The following is a 15,464-nucleotide window of genomic DNA, read 5'->3' on the forward strand; positions in this document are numbered from 1 at the left end:
TAGGGGCAATGGCTACTAGATTTTTGATCCAGATGTCGCTGGTTCGATTTGATTTCTCGGAGTGGCAGTTGAAGCAGCAGAGCGAGTCTCTAAAATCCCCCTCCCCTCCGCAGCTACCACTGTATGGGTTCTCCAGTCGCGTGTGGTGGGGTTAAATGTGGGTATTCCCGCCACTTCCAACTTGTCTGGCAATCGTGGACATGTGGGAAAAATTACCACTCGAGCTCCTTCAAGAAGAGACCCCTTCCGCCAGCAGGGCCTCGAGCGAGCAGTTGCAGTGCTATGCCTGTGCCTCGCACTCACCTTGCATATATGATTTACCCCAGCGGTGCATTCGTCACTGACGTTCCCCTGGAACCGGTTCTACAATCTGTTACCTCATTATACCACCTTTGCCAGTACCAAAATATAATAATAGGGGTTTTCCCCTTTTTTCTGGCAACAAAACTGAAACCTTTTTACAAGGATTCATGTATGTATTAACCACAATACTTGCAGTCGAAATGCAAACAAAAACACACGATGATCATATATGCATTGTCTTTGAAACTGATTGGCCCACACCAAGGGACTGCTTTCTTTTGAGCCTGGACCCAATTGGTGCTCGACCAGAGGACGCCTTTTAGCGTCCTCGAGGGAAAACCCCTATTATTACAATTTGTTACCTGTGGAGCGGTCATCGTTGAACAATCCCTACCATGAGTTGCTGCACTGCCGCCTTCTGCCCTCGGTGAGTGGCCACCAGGGCCCCGTGGCCTCTGCTGAGTGACCCTCTGGGCCCCGTGGCCTCTCTGCTGAGTGACCCTCTGGGTCCCGTGGCCTCTGGAGAGTGGCCCCCAGGGCCCCGTGGCCTCTTATGAGTGGCCCTCTGGGCCCCATGGCCTCTCTGCTGAGTGACCCTCTGGGCCCCGTGCCCTCTCATTAGTGGCCCTCAGGACCCCGTGGCCTCTCGTGAGTGGCCCTCTGGGCCCCGTGTCCTCTCGTGAGTGGCCCTCTGGGCCCCGCGGCCTTTCCGCTGAGTGGCCCTCTGGGCCTCTCCGCTGAGTGGACCTGTGGGTCCCGTGGCCTCCAGTGCCAGGGGAATGAATCACACACAGCGGCACTGCTAAAGTAAGAAACGCGTTTAATGGAGACGTCCGTACATCAATCTCTGTGACGGCCGCACGAACAGTGGGAGTGACGCGGTGACTGACCATGACAGTGAATGCCGTGCGTGTGTGGGCAGGCACAAAGACAAAGGTCCCCCGTGTAGCCCACACAGACTGTTGAGGCAGCATCTTTAAGCGAGTGCCTACGAAGGCCGTCACGGCGCGGCACCTACGAGGAAATGTTGTGGGCGGAACCGCGCCCGGCCTGTGACCACTTTTGTCTCCCCTGTGCTGAGGTTTACAAACCCCAGCAGGTACTCATTTAAGGCTGAGTCGACCCAGGGGAGGCTCAGTACCGGTTCGGATATTCGTCACTGATGTTGGCCGTGAGCAGTAATCGAACTTGGGTGGACGGGTTCGTAGTGCAGTGCGTTAACCGATGCACGACTACTCCCCACACACACATGTATATACACAAAAACACACAGAGAGACACAGCGAGAACAGCACAGTAGAATATTTGTACGTTTTACAAAAAGCACTTCATATTTTATTGGTTTGGTTTTTAAAAGTTTTTTGTTATGCGGTAAAAAAAACCTTAATTTTAATTCATCGTCACATGGAACAACATTGGTAGATTGAAAAGTCTTGCGGTTCAACACAGGCGTGGCTGTGACTCGTTATGAACAGACAGGGTCCTTGCCTACAAACATCTGGCAGTTCACCAGCACTGGTTCCAACAACCCTGAATGTGCTGATGAGACACGCAGTGTTCAAACATGTCTGAACGTTATTTCGTACTGGATCAATGCCACTGAAATGATCGACTCTCGGAAGGCAGCGTGGCTGATGGGATTTGTAAAAACTACTTTTAATGTTTATGTGGAGGGAAAAATATGTTAAGGAGGCAAATTTTCTACAGAGTTATTGGGTTACTTATATTCCCCACAACAACATCTGAAAAATCAGAGAAGTATGCCACTAACCAGACACTAGCCAGCCAGACACTCGCCAGCCAGACACTCACCCTAAGCCCGATGTCTAACCCGATCTACACAACCGATCTCCTCAACGCCCCCCCCGCCTCATGGGGAGTTCATAGTTCACAGGATGGACTCTGAGTCGGTGTCTTCTGACGAGTCGATGACCACGACGACGTCATCATCGTCATCATCACCATTCATGTCGATGACGACGCACGCGTCCGCTCGCTCGCCGCCTCTCGTCGTCTGGTCCTCGCACTCGTCCACAGCCTCCCCCCCTCCTCTGCCTCCTCCCGCTACCCCAGCAGCCCCCGCTGCCCGTGAGGTGCGGGTGCTAGTGGTGCTGCCGCTGCTATTCCCCACGCCGCAGCGCGACCTCCAGTACTCGCGGCGCAGTGTGGCCGCGCGGCACGAGCGTGATCGGGGATCGCGGGTGCTCGCCGGCAGCCACGTCCCAGTGCACGCACCGCCACCACTGTCACCGCCGCCACCATCGCCGCCGCTATGGCGGCCGTGCCGGGGGTAGGTGGCCGCTCGGCGGGGCAGTTTGACCCCTGGGATCACCGCGCCATTGCGCTGCATCGCGACGTGGGGCAGCCTCATGCTCTTCAACTCCACGATCCTTTGTCCCTGCGGAGTTGTAATAATGATTGTATAGCGATATAGAGAGAGAGATATACACAGTGTATCAGACTACACGTGCTGGTCCGATATGTTCGAGGGGACGGGTTCACCGATCACGTCTCTCCAACGCCTTGCGAGTAGCGACCTTACCTTTAGCTTTATTATAATAATATAATAATGATATTATTCGGGTCTTTCGGTAAAGTCACGTAGATAGGTTCAAAGAAAACTATGACGTTTCGATCGCAACACAAGCGCTCGTCATCAGGAAGAGGGAGTTAGCTTCTAAAGGTAAACTGTTTATAAAGGTTTGAAATGAGCATAGCCCAAATGTCAGCAGCCAATGTATACAAGTGGTGGGCAGCGACCGCGACGGTGGTGGGTTTTTCCACAAATCAAAGGGCTGCCCAGTAAAAATTTGCATGATAATGCAAGATCATTGAGCAGCCTCCACGGCGGGCGCCCTGATGTGGCTATGTTAACATGAGATATTAGCATGTTAATAGAAGATTACAAAGCAAAAACCTCGAGCTCAGTGAGCGAGGTGGCTGTGTTAGGGTGAAAATTTTTACCTGTTAATGTAAAATCTATCTACGTGATTTTGATTTAACCGCCTCTACGAGGAGGGTTTCCACACAACTATTAGATATTTATAAAACTTCGAGACAAGAAGGCTCATCTGATCGAGTCGCTCACATTCCTGAAGAGATGCTGCGAAACTAAGGTAATACCGATCGCCTTTACATTGACATCTGCTGCTGTGACTTCTCACAATGCTAAACGGATCTTGTTCAGGGCCAGCTTAGCTCTGATCTCAGAGAGAATAAGATTTCTCCGATTTGAACTACATAATTTAGACAAGACTCTCCTGAAGTCACACTTAACATTGACGGAAAAAATGTCTACATCTGATTGGGAACCTGTAGATAACACGACAGCCTCTTCAGTCAGCTAAATGCAAAGATAACCTGATTTCCAAGTTCAACCTCTTTTCCAAGAAGAAGCCAGATCCACACGTTAAAAAGTTAGACGTTGAAAAGATTGTTATCAATCAGAGTAACAGTCTAATTTCTGACAGCCTAATATCCGTGCTAGATAAAGGGTTGAATTTTGCAGTCCCTAAACAGATCCCAGTTGAAGATTTCATTGGCCAGGTTTACGTAGCCCTTATGGGTTTAGGACACATTACTGCAGACGTGGCAAGATCAGAAGTCGCTGTAATCTTCAAAAACGCTAAGGCACCTATTAGCAACATCAGTAAAGATGAGCGCTTTGAGCTTTCTCAATTAAAAAAGAGAGATGAAATAGTCATCCTCTCAGCTGACAAGGGCAATGCCACAGTCATCATAGACAAAACCACATACAATAACAAAATTCAGGACCTACTTAATGATGGTAGCTATACAAACATTTTAAGAAATCCCACCAACAACCTCGTTACGAAAACCAACAAGATCATCACCGATTCGACATCTTTAATTGAACCAACCAAGCAGTTTTCCTTAAAACCCTCTGCTGCTAGACCACTCTTTATGGATTTACCAAAAATCCATAAATAGGGTACACTCCTTCGTCCTATCATCTCCACCATTGACTCATCCACCTACAAACTGGCCCGATTTCTGTCTGAGACCTTACAACCATTAACTGGTAAGACCACCTCAGCTGTACTTAACTCAGCTCACTTGGTATCGTTAATTAAGGACATCTCACTAGATTTTCTCGTTAGTTTTGATGTAGTCTCTTTGTTTACCAAAGTTCCTGTGCCTGACACCATTGCTATCATTGAAGGTTTGGTCCAACATGGACTGAATGCTGATGTACCAGCCAAGGTGAGACACTGCCTCACCAATACTTCACCTGGAATGGTACATTATACAAACAAGTTGATGGTACCCCAATGGGTTCTCCCTTATCTCTAGTTGTAGCCAATGTTTTCATGGAAATTTTTGAGACAGATGCCATCCAGGCATCCACTCTATGTCCATCCTTGTGGAAGAGGTACGTAGATGACACGTTTGTCATCTGGCCACATGGCCGACCAGCTCTGAACCAATTCCTCAACCACATCAGCTCCATAAACCCAGCCATCAAATTCACCATGGAGGTGGAAAAGGATGTTTTAATCGAAAGGAGACCAGATGGCTCAATGGAACACTCTGTCTACAGGAAGGCCACCCATACGGATGCATATCTGTATTTCTGACCATCATCACCTAGCCAGTGAACTGGAAGACGTACACTAAGTTCTCAAGATGAATGGGTATTCAGACTACACAATCCGTAAAGCTATCACCCCAACCGTTGGGAAAGAACCATCTGAGGATCCAATTAAAACCATCACCTTGCCATACATAGCAGGGGTCACTAAAAAGAGTTAAAAAATCATGAGCAAACACAAGATCCAGGTTCGATTTAACACAGTACATAAAATTTGTGATCTGATCCCATCTGTGAAGGATGTGATCCCTGACATACAATACCCCGGCGTTTACAAACTAAGCTGTGTCTGCGGCAGTAGTTACATTGGGGAAACTAAGCGACATGTCTCGGACCGTGTTCGTGAACATAAGGCAGATCTGAAACATGGTAGGACCAATACCTCGGCCGTGGCTGATCATTGTTTTAATGCGGTGGGCTCACACGAAATTTATTTCTCTAAGACGAAGGTACTTTGCAAACCCACTGGCTATCAACAAATATTCGTTCATGAAGCCATCCATATATATAGAAACAGACACAATTTCAATCGAGAAGATGGGTATAAACTGAGCAATCATTGGAAGGACATTATTAACCGGTTCAAGTCAAAACTGACTGTGATGTTGCCATCCTACCACCTTCCGATGCTAGTTGTTATTTTCGTGACTGCAGGGATCCATACACTTTGGTTCTTTCAGTAAAGTCACGTAGGTATTAAATAAAATAAATTAAATCACAACGTTTCGATTGCAACACAAGCAACCATCAGGTGGGAAAACCACAGCAATAATTTTTTTGCGCTGAAGTGGGAGAGAGAGTTGCCGTGGTAAGAGATAATATAGGTAAGAAATGGGGGAGGAGCAAGGGGGAGAGGGAGGGGTGGGGGTGTGGGGTAGGGGTAGCGCTGCGTGGGCGCGAGGAGGAGTGCGTGAGGCCGGTTGGGGGGGGGGTGTAGGCGGGGCTGGGAGTGGGAGGCCGAGAGAGGAGAGGTTAACTCGGAAAAATAGAGTAGTCGTACCCGGCAGATATGATAGACAACAACCGCTACAAAGCAGTTATGGTTTTACCTGTTTAATAACAAAGGTTTGTTCATGAAGCCATCCAGATATATAAACATAGACATAACTTCAACCGAGAAGATGGATACGAATTGAGAAATCTTGGAAGGATGTTATTAACCAGGTAAAACCCGGGTACGACTATATTTTTCCAAGTTAACCTCTCCTCCGCATCACCAGCTCTCTCGGCCTCCCACTCCCAGCCCCGCCTACTCCCCAGCCTCACGTACTCCTCCTCGCGTCCACACAGCGCTACCCCTCCCCCACACCCCCACCCCTCCCTCCCCGCCCCCTTGCTCCTCCCCCCTTTCTTACCTATATTACCTCTTACTACGGCAACTCTCTCTCCCTCTTCAGCAAAAAAATATTGCTGTGGTTTTCCTACCTGATGATGATTGCTTGTGTTGCAATCGAAACGTCGTGATAAAAAAAAGTCACCTACGTGACTTTACCGAAAGAACCAAAGAGTATGGTTTATTGCAGTCACGAAAACTTCAAATCCAGAATTAGTCGATTTAATTTATTGTGTTTTATATCTACGTGACTTTACCGACAGAACCAAAGAGTAGGTAGAATTTCTCACCCTAACACAGCCACCTCGCTCACCGAGCTCGAGGTGTTTGCTTTGCGATCTTCCATTAACATGCTAATCTCTCACGTTAACATAGCCACCTCAGGGCGCTTGCCGTGGAGCCTGCTCAAAGATCTTACATTGTCATGCTAATTTTTACTGGGTAGCCCTTTGATTGGTGGGCAAACCCACCACTGTCGTGGTCGCTGCCCCCCACTTACGTTAACATTGGCAGCTGACATTTGGGCTACGCTCATTTCAAACCTTTATAAACATTTTACCTTTAGAAGCTAACGCCCTCTTCCTGATCACGAACGCTTGTGTTGCGATAGAAAAGTCGTAATTTTTTGTTATTTTCTTTGAACCTATCTACGTGACTTTACCAAAAGACCCTAAGAATATGAATTAAGTCATTATCGATTTTGAATGTAAAAATTCAGTGACTTTCTGCTCGAATTAACATTGAGGCATTGGTGCTCATCTCTTGTTTGAAGCCTTGCAGAACCAGTGGTGGAAATTCCATATTCCTCTGGCGGGGGTAAGGGGGGTGGTGCAAGTCTCTCCATAGCACAACCACTGTTGACTTCCCCACAAAGTGGTGCAAATTTTATGGACCCCGGAGGGAGGGATGATGATGTGCTGAGTCAACCCCACCCCCCCAAACCAGTGATCTGAACTCACGACCTTCTGATCGCTGTAAGCCGCTCGCTCCACCGCTGGGCACCCCAACCGTCACCGTCGTGAGAGGTGACAATGGCTTTGGGGGGGAGGGCTTCATCCAGCAGTAGATAGACCATGGCTGATGGTGATGCTGATGGACTCACCCCGTCCAGCTGTTGGAACTCCTTGCGGCAGATGTGAGATATGATCCCGGCTCCCAGGGAGTCACCCAGAACATTCACCATAGTCCGGAACCGGTCTCTGCAGCCAGAGACAAAGACCCGCACACACAGACACATGCACGGACACGAGGTTAGGTGGACACGCTGAGAGATGGACAGAGTGCAGGTTAGATGGACAGACAGATGGAAACATATGATAAGCGCGTGTCTCTGTATCTCTCCGCTAGTCTATGTGTGTGCTTGTCTCTGTGTGGTAGGCATGTGTGGTTATTGTCGTCTGCCAGTCATGTCAGTCAACCCATGACACCTGAGTCTGTCCCATGGCCTCTTTTCAACTAGGAGCCTTCCAGACTTTCACACTTTACTGGCCTCGAAGTGCACCTAGCCTGACACAAGCGCCGCAGTGATGTCACCACTGAATGTCGGCCATTGGTATCGTCGCCCGCCAGGACGGGACGACAGCCGCACGACCCCCCCGGCACTTGCCCCTACAGACCGTGTGGGCTATAAGGGGGAGCTTTGCCTTGCGTGCGTGTGTACCCACAGCGCCCAGTCGACGGCGACGATGAGGGAGATGTCCTCGCTGGGCAGCCCCACGGACGTGAGCACGATGGCCATCGTGACGAGGCCCGACTGTGGAATCCCGGCGGCGCCGATGCTGGCTGCCGTGGCCGTGATGCTGACGAGTCCCGAGGAGATGCACGCAGAGGCACGGAATATTATGTAGAGACTCTCATGGTCACACACACGCACGGCTACTGTTTTATTATTATTTCGCTTGTTTATCCAGGTAGCATGAAGAAAGATTCAACTCTTCACAGGAGGGTCCTGCCAAGTTTTTGTGATGGGGGTGATGAGTGCTGCTGCGTGATAGTAATTGACTAATTTTAAAATTTGGACCGTGATGCTGACATACTATGGCCTTCGCTTGCGAATGGCGTCATGGCATCCTTAACGTTCTGCCGCGAGCGAATCAGATGGTGCGTCGTAGTATTTTTTTTATAAATACAGCACCACCACCGCAGTCTTAATTAAGACAGCCACCACATTCGAACCGCGAACCTCTGCAAGTAGCAAACACCACTCTACCGCTGGGTCACGCATCCCCGGCGCAGGTTGCAGGGTTTGGCAGGGAGGAGGATGAGGAGGAGGCACCTGATGGTGACGAGTTGGCCTAGGTCCAGTTCGTAGCCGTTGACCTGGGCGATGAAGATGGCCGCCACGGCCTCGTACAGTGCAGTGCCGTCCATGTTGATGGTGGCCCCCACCGGCAGCACGAAGCGCGCAATGCGACGGTCGATGTGGTTGTTCTCCAGCAGGCAGCGGAACGTGATGGGCAGCGTCGCCGAGCTACCATCACGACAACAGCGACAACAATGACAACAACGACAATGGTCACACGACGGAGACAACGACGTTGGGTTCCCGTGGCGGCCCGTCGGGCTGGCCATCCGGCTATCGGCGATGGCGGCGAGGCCGGCGGGCACCTGGAGGAGGTGGCGAGCGCAATGAGCAGGGCCTGCAGCATGCCACGCACGAAGGCCACGGGGTTGCGGCGAGTGACGGCGCAGTAGATGCAGGGCAGCACGACAAGGCCGTGCAGCATCAGCCCCGCCACCACCGTGGCCGAGTAGAGGCCCAGGCGCCGGCCCAGCTGGGATGGGTCGTCCATCTCCAGCACCTTGGCGGCCACCAGGAACACGATGCCCAGCGGGAAGTACCTGGGGAGACCGGGCGGACGGGAGGCCAGAGAGGTTGTGGTGGTGCAAGGAGGAGGAGTGGGTTGATTGTGGTGGTGGTGCTGTTGGTAAAGGAATAGTGGCATTGGTAGTATTGGTAGTGCGTGTGAGTGTCATTGGTGGTACTGGTGGTGTTGGTAGTGTGCCGGTGGTGAGACCCACCACACAGTGACGGATACAATGCGCAGCACAGCCTCGTTGAGACACTGGCAGAACGTGACAAGCGGCAAGCCGTTGTGTCCCATCTTGCCGAGCATCACCCCTAGAGCACACGCCGCGAGCGCCAGCACACAGCCACGTCACCCGCATTGCCCACCCAACTGGAAACGGCAGATCCGCCGGTTCCAACCACGCGCCACCCTTGGCCCAACGTTGTGCGTTGGCAAGGGCGATTCAACCTCCCCACAACCAGGACGTCAACTCGCGTCGTTCCGATTGCGTTTCTGCTCAAACGCATTTCTCCCCATTGCTGTGCCTGCCTCAGTCCGCTTCAGCTTTCCAGGAGCATTGTTATCGATAAAGAACACGAATCCGTGGACAATTCACCTCCTTCACACATCTGTCCTTCCACATGAAGTATTTTATTTACACATCCCATCGACCAAACGGCATTCTGGGAGTGCATCTTATTAGCAGCATTGGTTCAACTCTTGTCGGCAGAGTGGGGCTTGCTTGCACCATCGCTGGTGAACTGCACAGACGGTTACAGGTCAGAAAGGACATGGCTTCTAGTTCCACGCAAAGCCATTGTAACACGAGATAACACTGTCTGTCACCAGGTAACACCGTCACGAGGCAATACGAGGTAACACCGTCACGAGGTTACACCGTCACGGTGGTTCCATTGTCTACGTCGGAATGGAAGCCGCACCCATGGTGGCTGAAAAGATGACGATTCCCAGGACGTTCATTCCCGCGCTGGTGCCCGGGACGCTCCGGTAATACACGCGGGGCGGCAGCGTAACCATCTCCACCAGCACCCTCTCCGTGGCAACGCCGCCTCCACCACCGCTGCCGCCGTCGTCACCATCCCCATCACCATCGTCGACATCATCCTCCGCCACGACGTGAAACACGAAGTGCGGTCGGCCTTCAATCGTCTCCACCTCATCGCCCGCTCTGGATGAAGAGTAAAGAGAACCATTGGTTTCGTGTGGCTGGAGTGTGTTCTTACTATTATAAGTATTCCTCTACGACGCTTGATTAACGACAAAAGTCTCTAAACTCCTTTTCAGGAGGGTCCTGCCAAGCGTGGCAATGATGCTCTTGACGTCTCTCATCCCAATCGAGGAACTTCTCCGCATCGGGAAGTTTGGCCAACGGCGGTAACATTGTGTGGCTTTGTTTTTTAGCTACGGGAGGCAACCAGAGAACCACACACTGGCACACATAGACAAAGATCCCCCGTATTGCATTCAACAGACTCTGAGGGCAAGTGCTGTTTGCGAGCACCTATGAAAGCCGAAACGGCACATGAGGGGGTGGGTGGCCAGCACCACAACCGGCGCCTTTGTCTCCATAGTGGAGATGTTTACACTACACCAGCTACTCATTTGAGGATGCGTCGACCTAGGGGAGAACCACGCTCACACAGTTGACTTTACTCACCCGTGTCTGGCCGGGTGCTCCTGCTGCTGCTGGCTATGCTGTCGCTGCTGTCGCTGCTGCTGGTGTTGCTGGTGCTGTGAGGGGGCTGGTCGCTTAGTTGGAGCCCATTTGCTACGACCACCACCTCTACCAGCACCTCCACCACTCGTGATGTTGGGAGGCAGGGTGGTGCCTGTTGACGACGTGATGGGTGACACGAGGTGCGGAGTCTCGTTTCGCGGCTTCACCACGGAAACCATATTGGTGCGGTACTGAGAAAACAGATCATCGTCGCCCTCATCATCGTCATCGGCCGTGATCTATCCACTGCTGGATGAAGGCCTTCCCAATCCGCCAACACGGGCTGATTTCGTGGCTCCATCTCCGTGGAGAGATCTGTGTGGAGAGATCTGTGTGGGTCTCACCTGCTGGAACGTTGCCTCCACGAGGTTGGCTGGAAACATGTTTCTGCAACGAGAGTGCGGTGACATTGGAAAGGTCGCTCAACAGCAGCAACAGCACCAACAACGCCAACAAGTGAACCGGCGGTCATAATCTCAGAGTACAAATGTCTCGGCGGAACAAGTGGAGAGTGTGGAGGGTCGGCGTGTCGTGGCCGGCGCAGGCCCCGTGGCCACCGTATGAGGTCGAGCAGGGCGTCCGCCGAGCTTGGCAGGCTGCGGCCTCCCTGGTCGCGGCCGTCGCGCTGCGCCGCGCTGCCCGGGTGCACGGCGCACGCCAGCACGATGCCGATAACCACGGCGAGCAGCGTGGTGCTCAGATAATAGGAGACCGTCACCAGGCCCAGGCGGGCGCACGTCTTGCTGTCCAGGGCGGCCAGGCCAGAGATGAGGCTGCAGGCACAGCACGGTTTTAAATGACAGAGTTTCGTTTAAACGTAAAAACAAAACATCAAACGGAGAGTTGGCGACAGCAGCGCAGGGGTCTGTGGGCCGAGTGGGGTGGGGCGGTTGACGAGTGCTCTCTCTGCTCCGTCCTGTGAGTCGCATTCAGGTGTACCACCTGGCATCGTGCCATTGGCGATCGTCATAGTACTCCGCCACCTACGTCTTCGCGTAGAGTTACACTGCACTTAATCCCACAGCTCAGGGAATATGGGTCAAAGGGCCCCTGTTCCGAGCCCCGAGTGGAACGGAGGAGACCTGGGGACGTCGCGAATTCCAGCCCAAGGCAACGCGGCCGCAGCGTGATGCACTAACCGCTATGATGCGCCTCTCCGCCCTGTCAGAGGGCCGTCGCCTGAAACGGTTTTGCCAAGTTCAGAGTCTAAGAGTTAAAGTGAGTTCCTGCTCTACTGAGCAACATCGAGGCATTGGTGCTCATGTTCCGTTTACGGCCCTGAGCCAATGGTGGAACTTCCACATTTCTATGACGGGGGCGAGTATATCCATAGGACAACCACTTCATCTTCGCCACAAAATGGTACTCATTGTATCAACCCCGGAGGGGTGATGGTAAGAGTCAACCCTTCCCAGGATATGAACTCGCTAACCACTGCACCACCGCTCATCACAACACGCATACACACAGGTGTCCCGTACCTGGATGTGACGAGGGGTAGGATGAGCATCTTGAGCATGCGCATGAGCAGCTCACCCGGGAAAGCCAGGTACTGGATCTCCTGCAGGGCAGACGACCAGGCGCTTTACAGAGCACAGCACACCAGAGACTCACCATCGGGCCAAACGAATTCAAAGGTTAACACGGAGGAGCTTTGCGCAACTGATATGATTTGTAATTTATATTTGGGTGAAGCCATTTCATGCCCAAATGTGTGTCGTAGGCCTTACATCACACGACACAGCCGAACGCATGTTCCCTTGTCACGTGGTGTGCAAGCAGTTAATGCACTGATTGTTGTTGTAGCTCAGATCAGCGCCGATGAGTTGGAGAACAAATCTCAGGGCCTACATTGAGCAGCGATTTGATTCACGACGTTTGGCTTGAAACTGCGTCAGGTGTCTTCAGAACAAGGTGCAGGAAGTCAAAGTAAATTTGGGGTCAAATATTCTGACTTCCTCGACGTTATGTTGACGATTCTTGGCGTGACTGGCTTACACGGCCAAGGCACGTGTGCCTCATCTGCAGACACCTGTACACGAAGTGAACACACCTATCACACGCCTCACACCACACCTCGTATTGTTAATTTTAGTTTAATGTCGCGTCATCGCTGATGCAATTCGCATCTCATAGTCGCTGACGAACCACGGACACGCGGGAAGGCAGACAGGCGGTGAGTCGGCACTAACAATTGCCCAGGTTCTGCAGTCCCCTATATATTGAGACGTTTTCAGACAATGAGTTGAGACATTTGGGAGTAAACCGGAGCACCTGGAGAAACCCCGTGCGTGCGAGCGGGCAACATTATTGATATGTGTCACATACACACACACATCTCTTGACAGGTGTCACACACACACACCTCTGCACAGGTATAACACACATAGATACACACCTGTCGACAGGTATCACACACGCAGACTCACACCGACTTCGCAGGCGTGTGGCGCGCGTGCTGGGAGCTCGTCACCTGCTGGGAGAGCTGCTTGGCTCGCAGCAGGAAGCCCAGGAGGCAGCCCACGATCACCGACATGACGGAGAGGATGAGCAGCAGGTTCTGCAGCACGGACGCCTTGACGCGGAGCCACGCTGTGCTGCTCGTCGCTGCGCACGCCATCCTGCTGTGCCTGCCGGTGAGTGGTAGTGGTGGTGATACTGATGGTGCTACGGGTGAGTGGTGGGGATAGTGATGGTACTACGGGTGAGTGGTGTATGTGAGAGTGGAGGTGATACTGCCTGAGCTGGTGGTGAGTGGTGGTGATAGTGATGGTCCTACCGGTTAGTGGTGGTGATGCTGTTGGGGCTGGTGGCGGCGGTGAGTTGTGATGGTGGAGTTTACGACTCGGCACTGGCGGTGGTGGTGCTGATGCTGAGATGACTGCTGAGGCCCCTGGTGGTGGTGGTGCAGCTGATGGTTGTGTTCTGCTGGCGCTGCTGCTGCTGATGCAGGTCTCTACTCAGTCGTGTTTCCCACGCAGGTTCTTTACATCCTGCTGCTGGTGTTGATGTCGCCGCAGATCCAATATTAAGGTGTTGTCTGCTGCTGATGATAATGCTTCTGCTGATGACGCTGATATTCCTGCAGCTTACGATTTCAATGCCAGGTTAAGACACAAATTTATCGGCAAAACCGTGGCGATTTCTGCTTCCGAACAACAACGAAACGAACCAGGCGATCGCTGCCAGATTTTACTTTTCAAAAGTCGCACGACATCTCGCAGTCCACCCTTGCTGGCTCGTTGGTTGACATCAGCGAGGCTTCCTCCAGCGCTCGGCGTCCCCCGCCAGCGCTGCGCGTCCGCTCCACCGCCACTCGCTCCCCGTCAGCGTCCCTCGGCTGCCCCCCTGCTCTGTCACGAACCGGGCTCCATGCCCGACAGACACTCGAACCGGAGCAACAATCCACGGTGCCACTACGAAAACTGGTTAAGAGAACAAAAAAACCCCAAACCGTTCGGTTACGCCATTTGCTTTTGACCCCCAGTTTCTGCGCGCAGGGTCCAGATGCGCAACGCGTAAAGCGGCCAGCGACAAACCGCACCGGTTGGTTTGGATTCAGTTAGGGCCTGGACCGCCGGCTGACGCGATAAGGGCCGGGGAGGGCCACTCGCGAGCGCCGCGATTCTCCCATCCCCGACACTGCTCGCCAAAGGCTCAAAGCATTTGTCTGAGCCACTGCGTAGCAACAAATCCCCTCGGCTTTTCGAGACCCGGGAGTAATCTCGGGTAATCCGCGCGGCACGAACATCACCGAGAGGAGAAACGGGCGACCGTGTAATTGTCTAGGCCACCGCTCCAAAGCAGTTGAATGATGTGGCTGAACCAACAAGCAACAGTGAAACAAACTCTTTCGAGTTGGTGGTCGAGACAAGGCTGAGAGGATTGTGCGTGCGGTGTGGTGGACGCGTGACGTGCGTAGGGGCAGGGCACATGGAGTGGCGCCTTGCTGCTGTTTCTGAGCAGCTCGCCTGCAAGTGTTGATAAATCTACACACCCACTCACCCACTGACTCACCTACCCACTCATCCACTGGCTCACCTACCAATAAACCTACCCAGTTATCCACCACCTTACCTTTTAGCTCACCTACCCACCCACTTACCCATTCACCTGCCCACGCACCCGAAGAAACACCCACTCACCCATATGTGATTATTTTTTAACACAGTTGCTTATCAAAGGGCCAAAACGTCAAGCAGTCAGCAACAAACAGTGCTGTTGAAGTGGTCACAGATAAGCGTTAACACGTTTCATGAATTAAGCACGGTTATTATTGTTGTAAGATCTTTGCGGGAAGAGATGACGATGATGGTGGGAGAGGGAATTCCAGAGTGGAGCAGTGCGAGGGAAGAAGCAGAAAGAGAAGTGAGTGACCTGCAGTGTGGTGAGTGTGTGGGTGAGTGGGTAAGTGAGTGAGTCTTGCTCTGACATGCAGTGTGGTGGTTGAAAATTGTGTGGATGAGACGATTCAGTGTCTGGTAACCCGAGGGAACAGTCGCCACTGCAGTCGCGATTAAAGAATAATAAGGAGGCGATTGACCGCCAGTGAACCAACGAGTGCGGGACCATTAATGACCCCGAGTGCTGCTTCACTCTGGACCCTGTGTGGTGCAGCAATGCGGTCGGAGCCTGACGCTGCACAACCAGATGTGACAGCAGCAGCGAGGGTCCGGTTCGTGCCGTCCA

At 52.4% G+C, this 15,464-nt stretch overlaps 1 protein-coding gene across 1 annotated transcript; it reads right to left on the reverse strand.

Moving 5' to 3' along the window:
• Positions 1–1,647: 1,647 nt before the first annotated feature.
• On the reverse strand, positions 1,648–13,692 carry LOC144736138 (excitatory amino acid transporter 5-like). The gene is given in 12 exon segments (XM_078618709.1): positions 1,648–2,701; positions 7,351–7,447; positions 7,913–8,047; positions 8,524–8,758; positions 8,761–9,089; positions 9,270–9,369; positions 9,979–10,226; positions 10,716–10,966; positions 11,120–11,162; positions 11,333–11,548; positions 12,257–12,336; positions 13,249–13,692. Coding segments are annotated over 12 exon segments (2,391 nt in total). The 5' UTR covers positions 13,396–13,692; the 3' UTR covers positions 1,648–2,191.
• Positions 13,693–15,464: the final 1,772 nt, after the last annotated feature.

Source organism: Lampetra planeri, chromosome 3, assembly GCF_965212315.1.
Source record: "Lampetra planeri chromosome 3, kcLamPlan1.2.h2, whole genome shotgun sequence".
Taxonomy (NCBI): domain Eukaryota; kingdom Metazoa; phylum Chordata; class Hyperoartia; order Petromyzontiformes; family Petromyzontidae; genus Lampetra; species Lampetra planeri.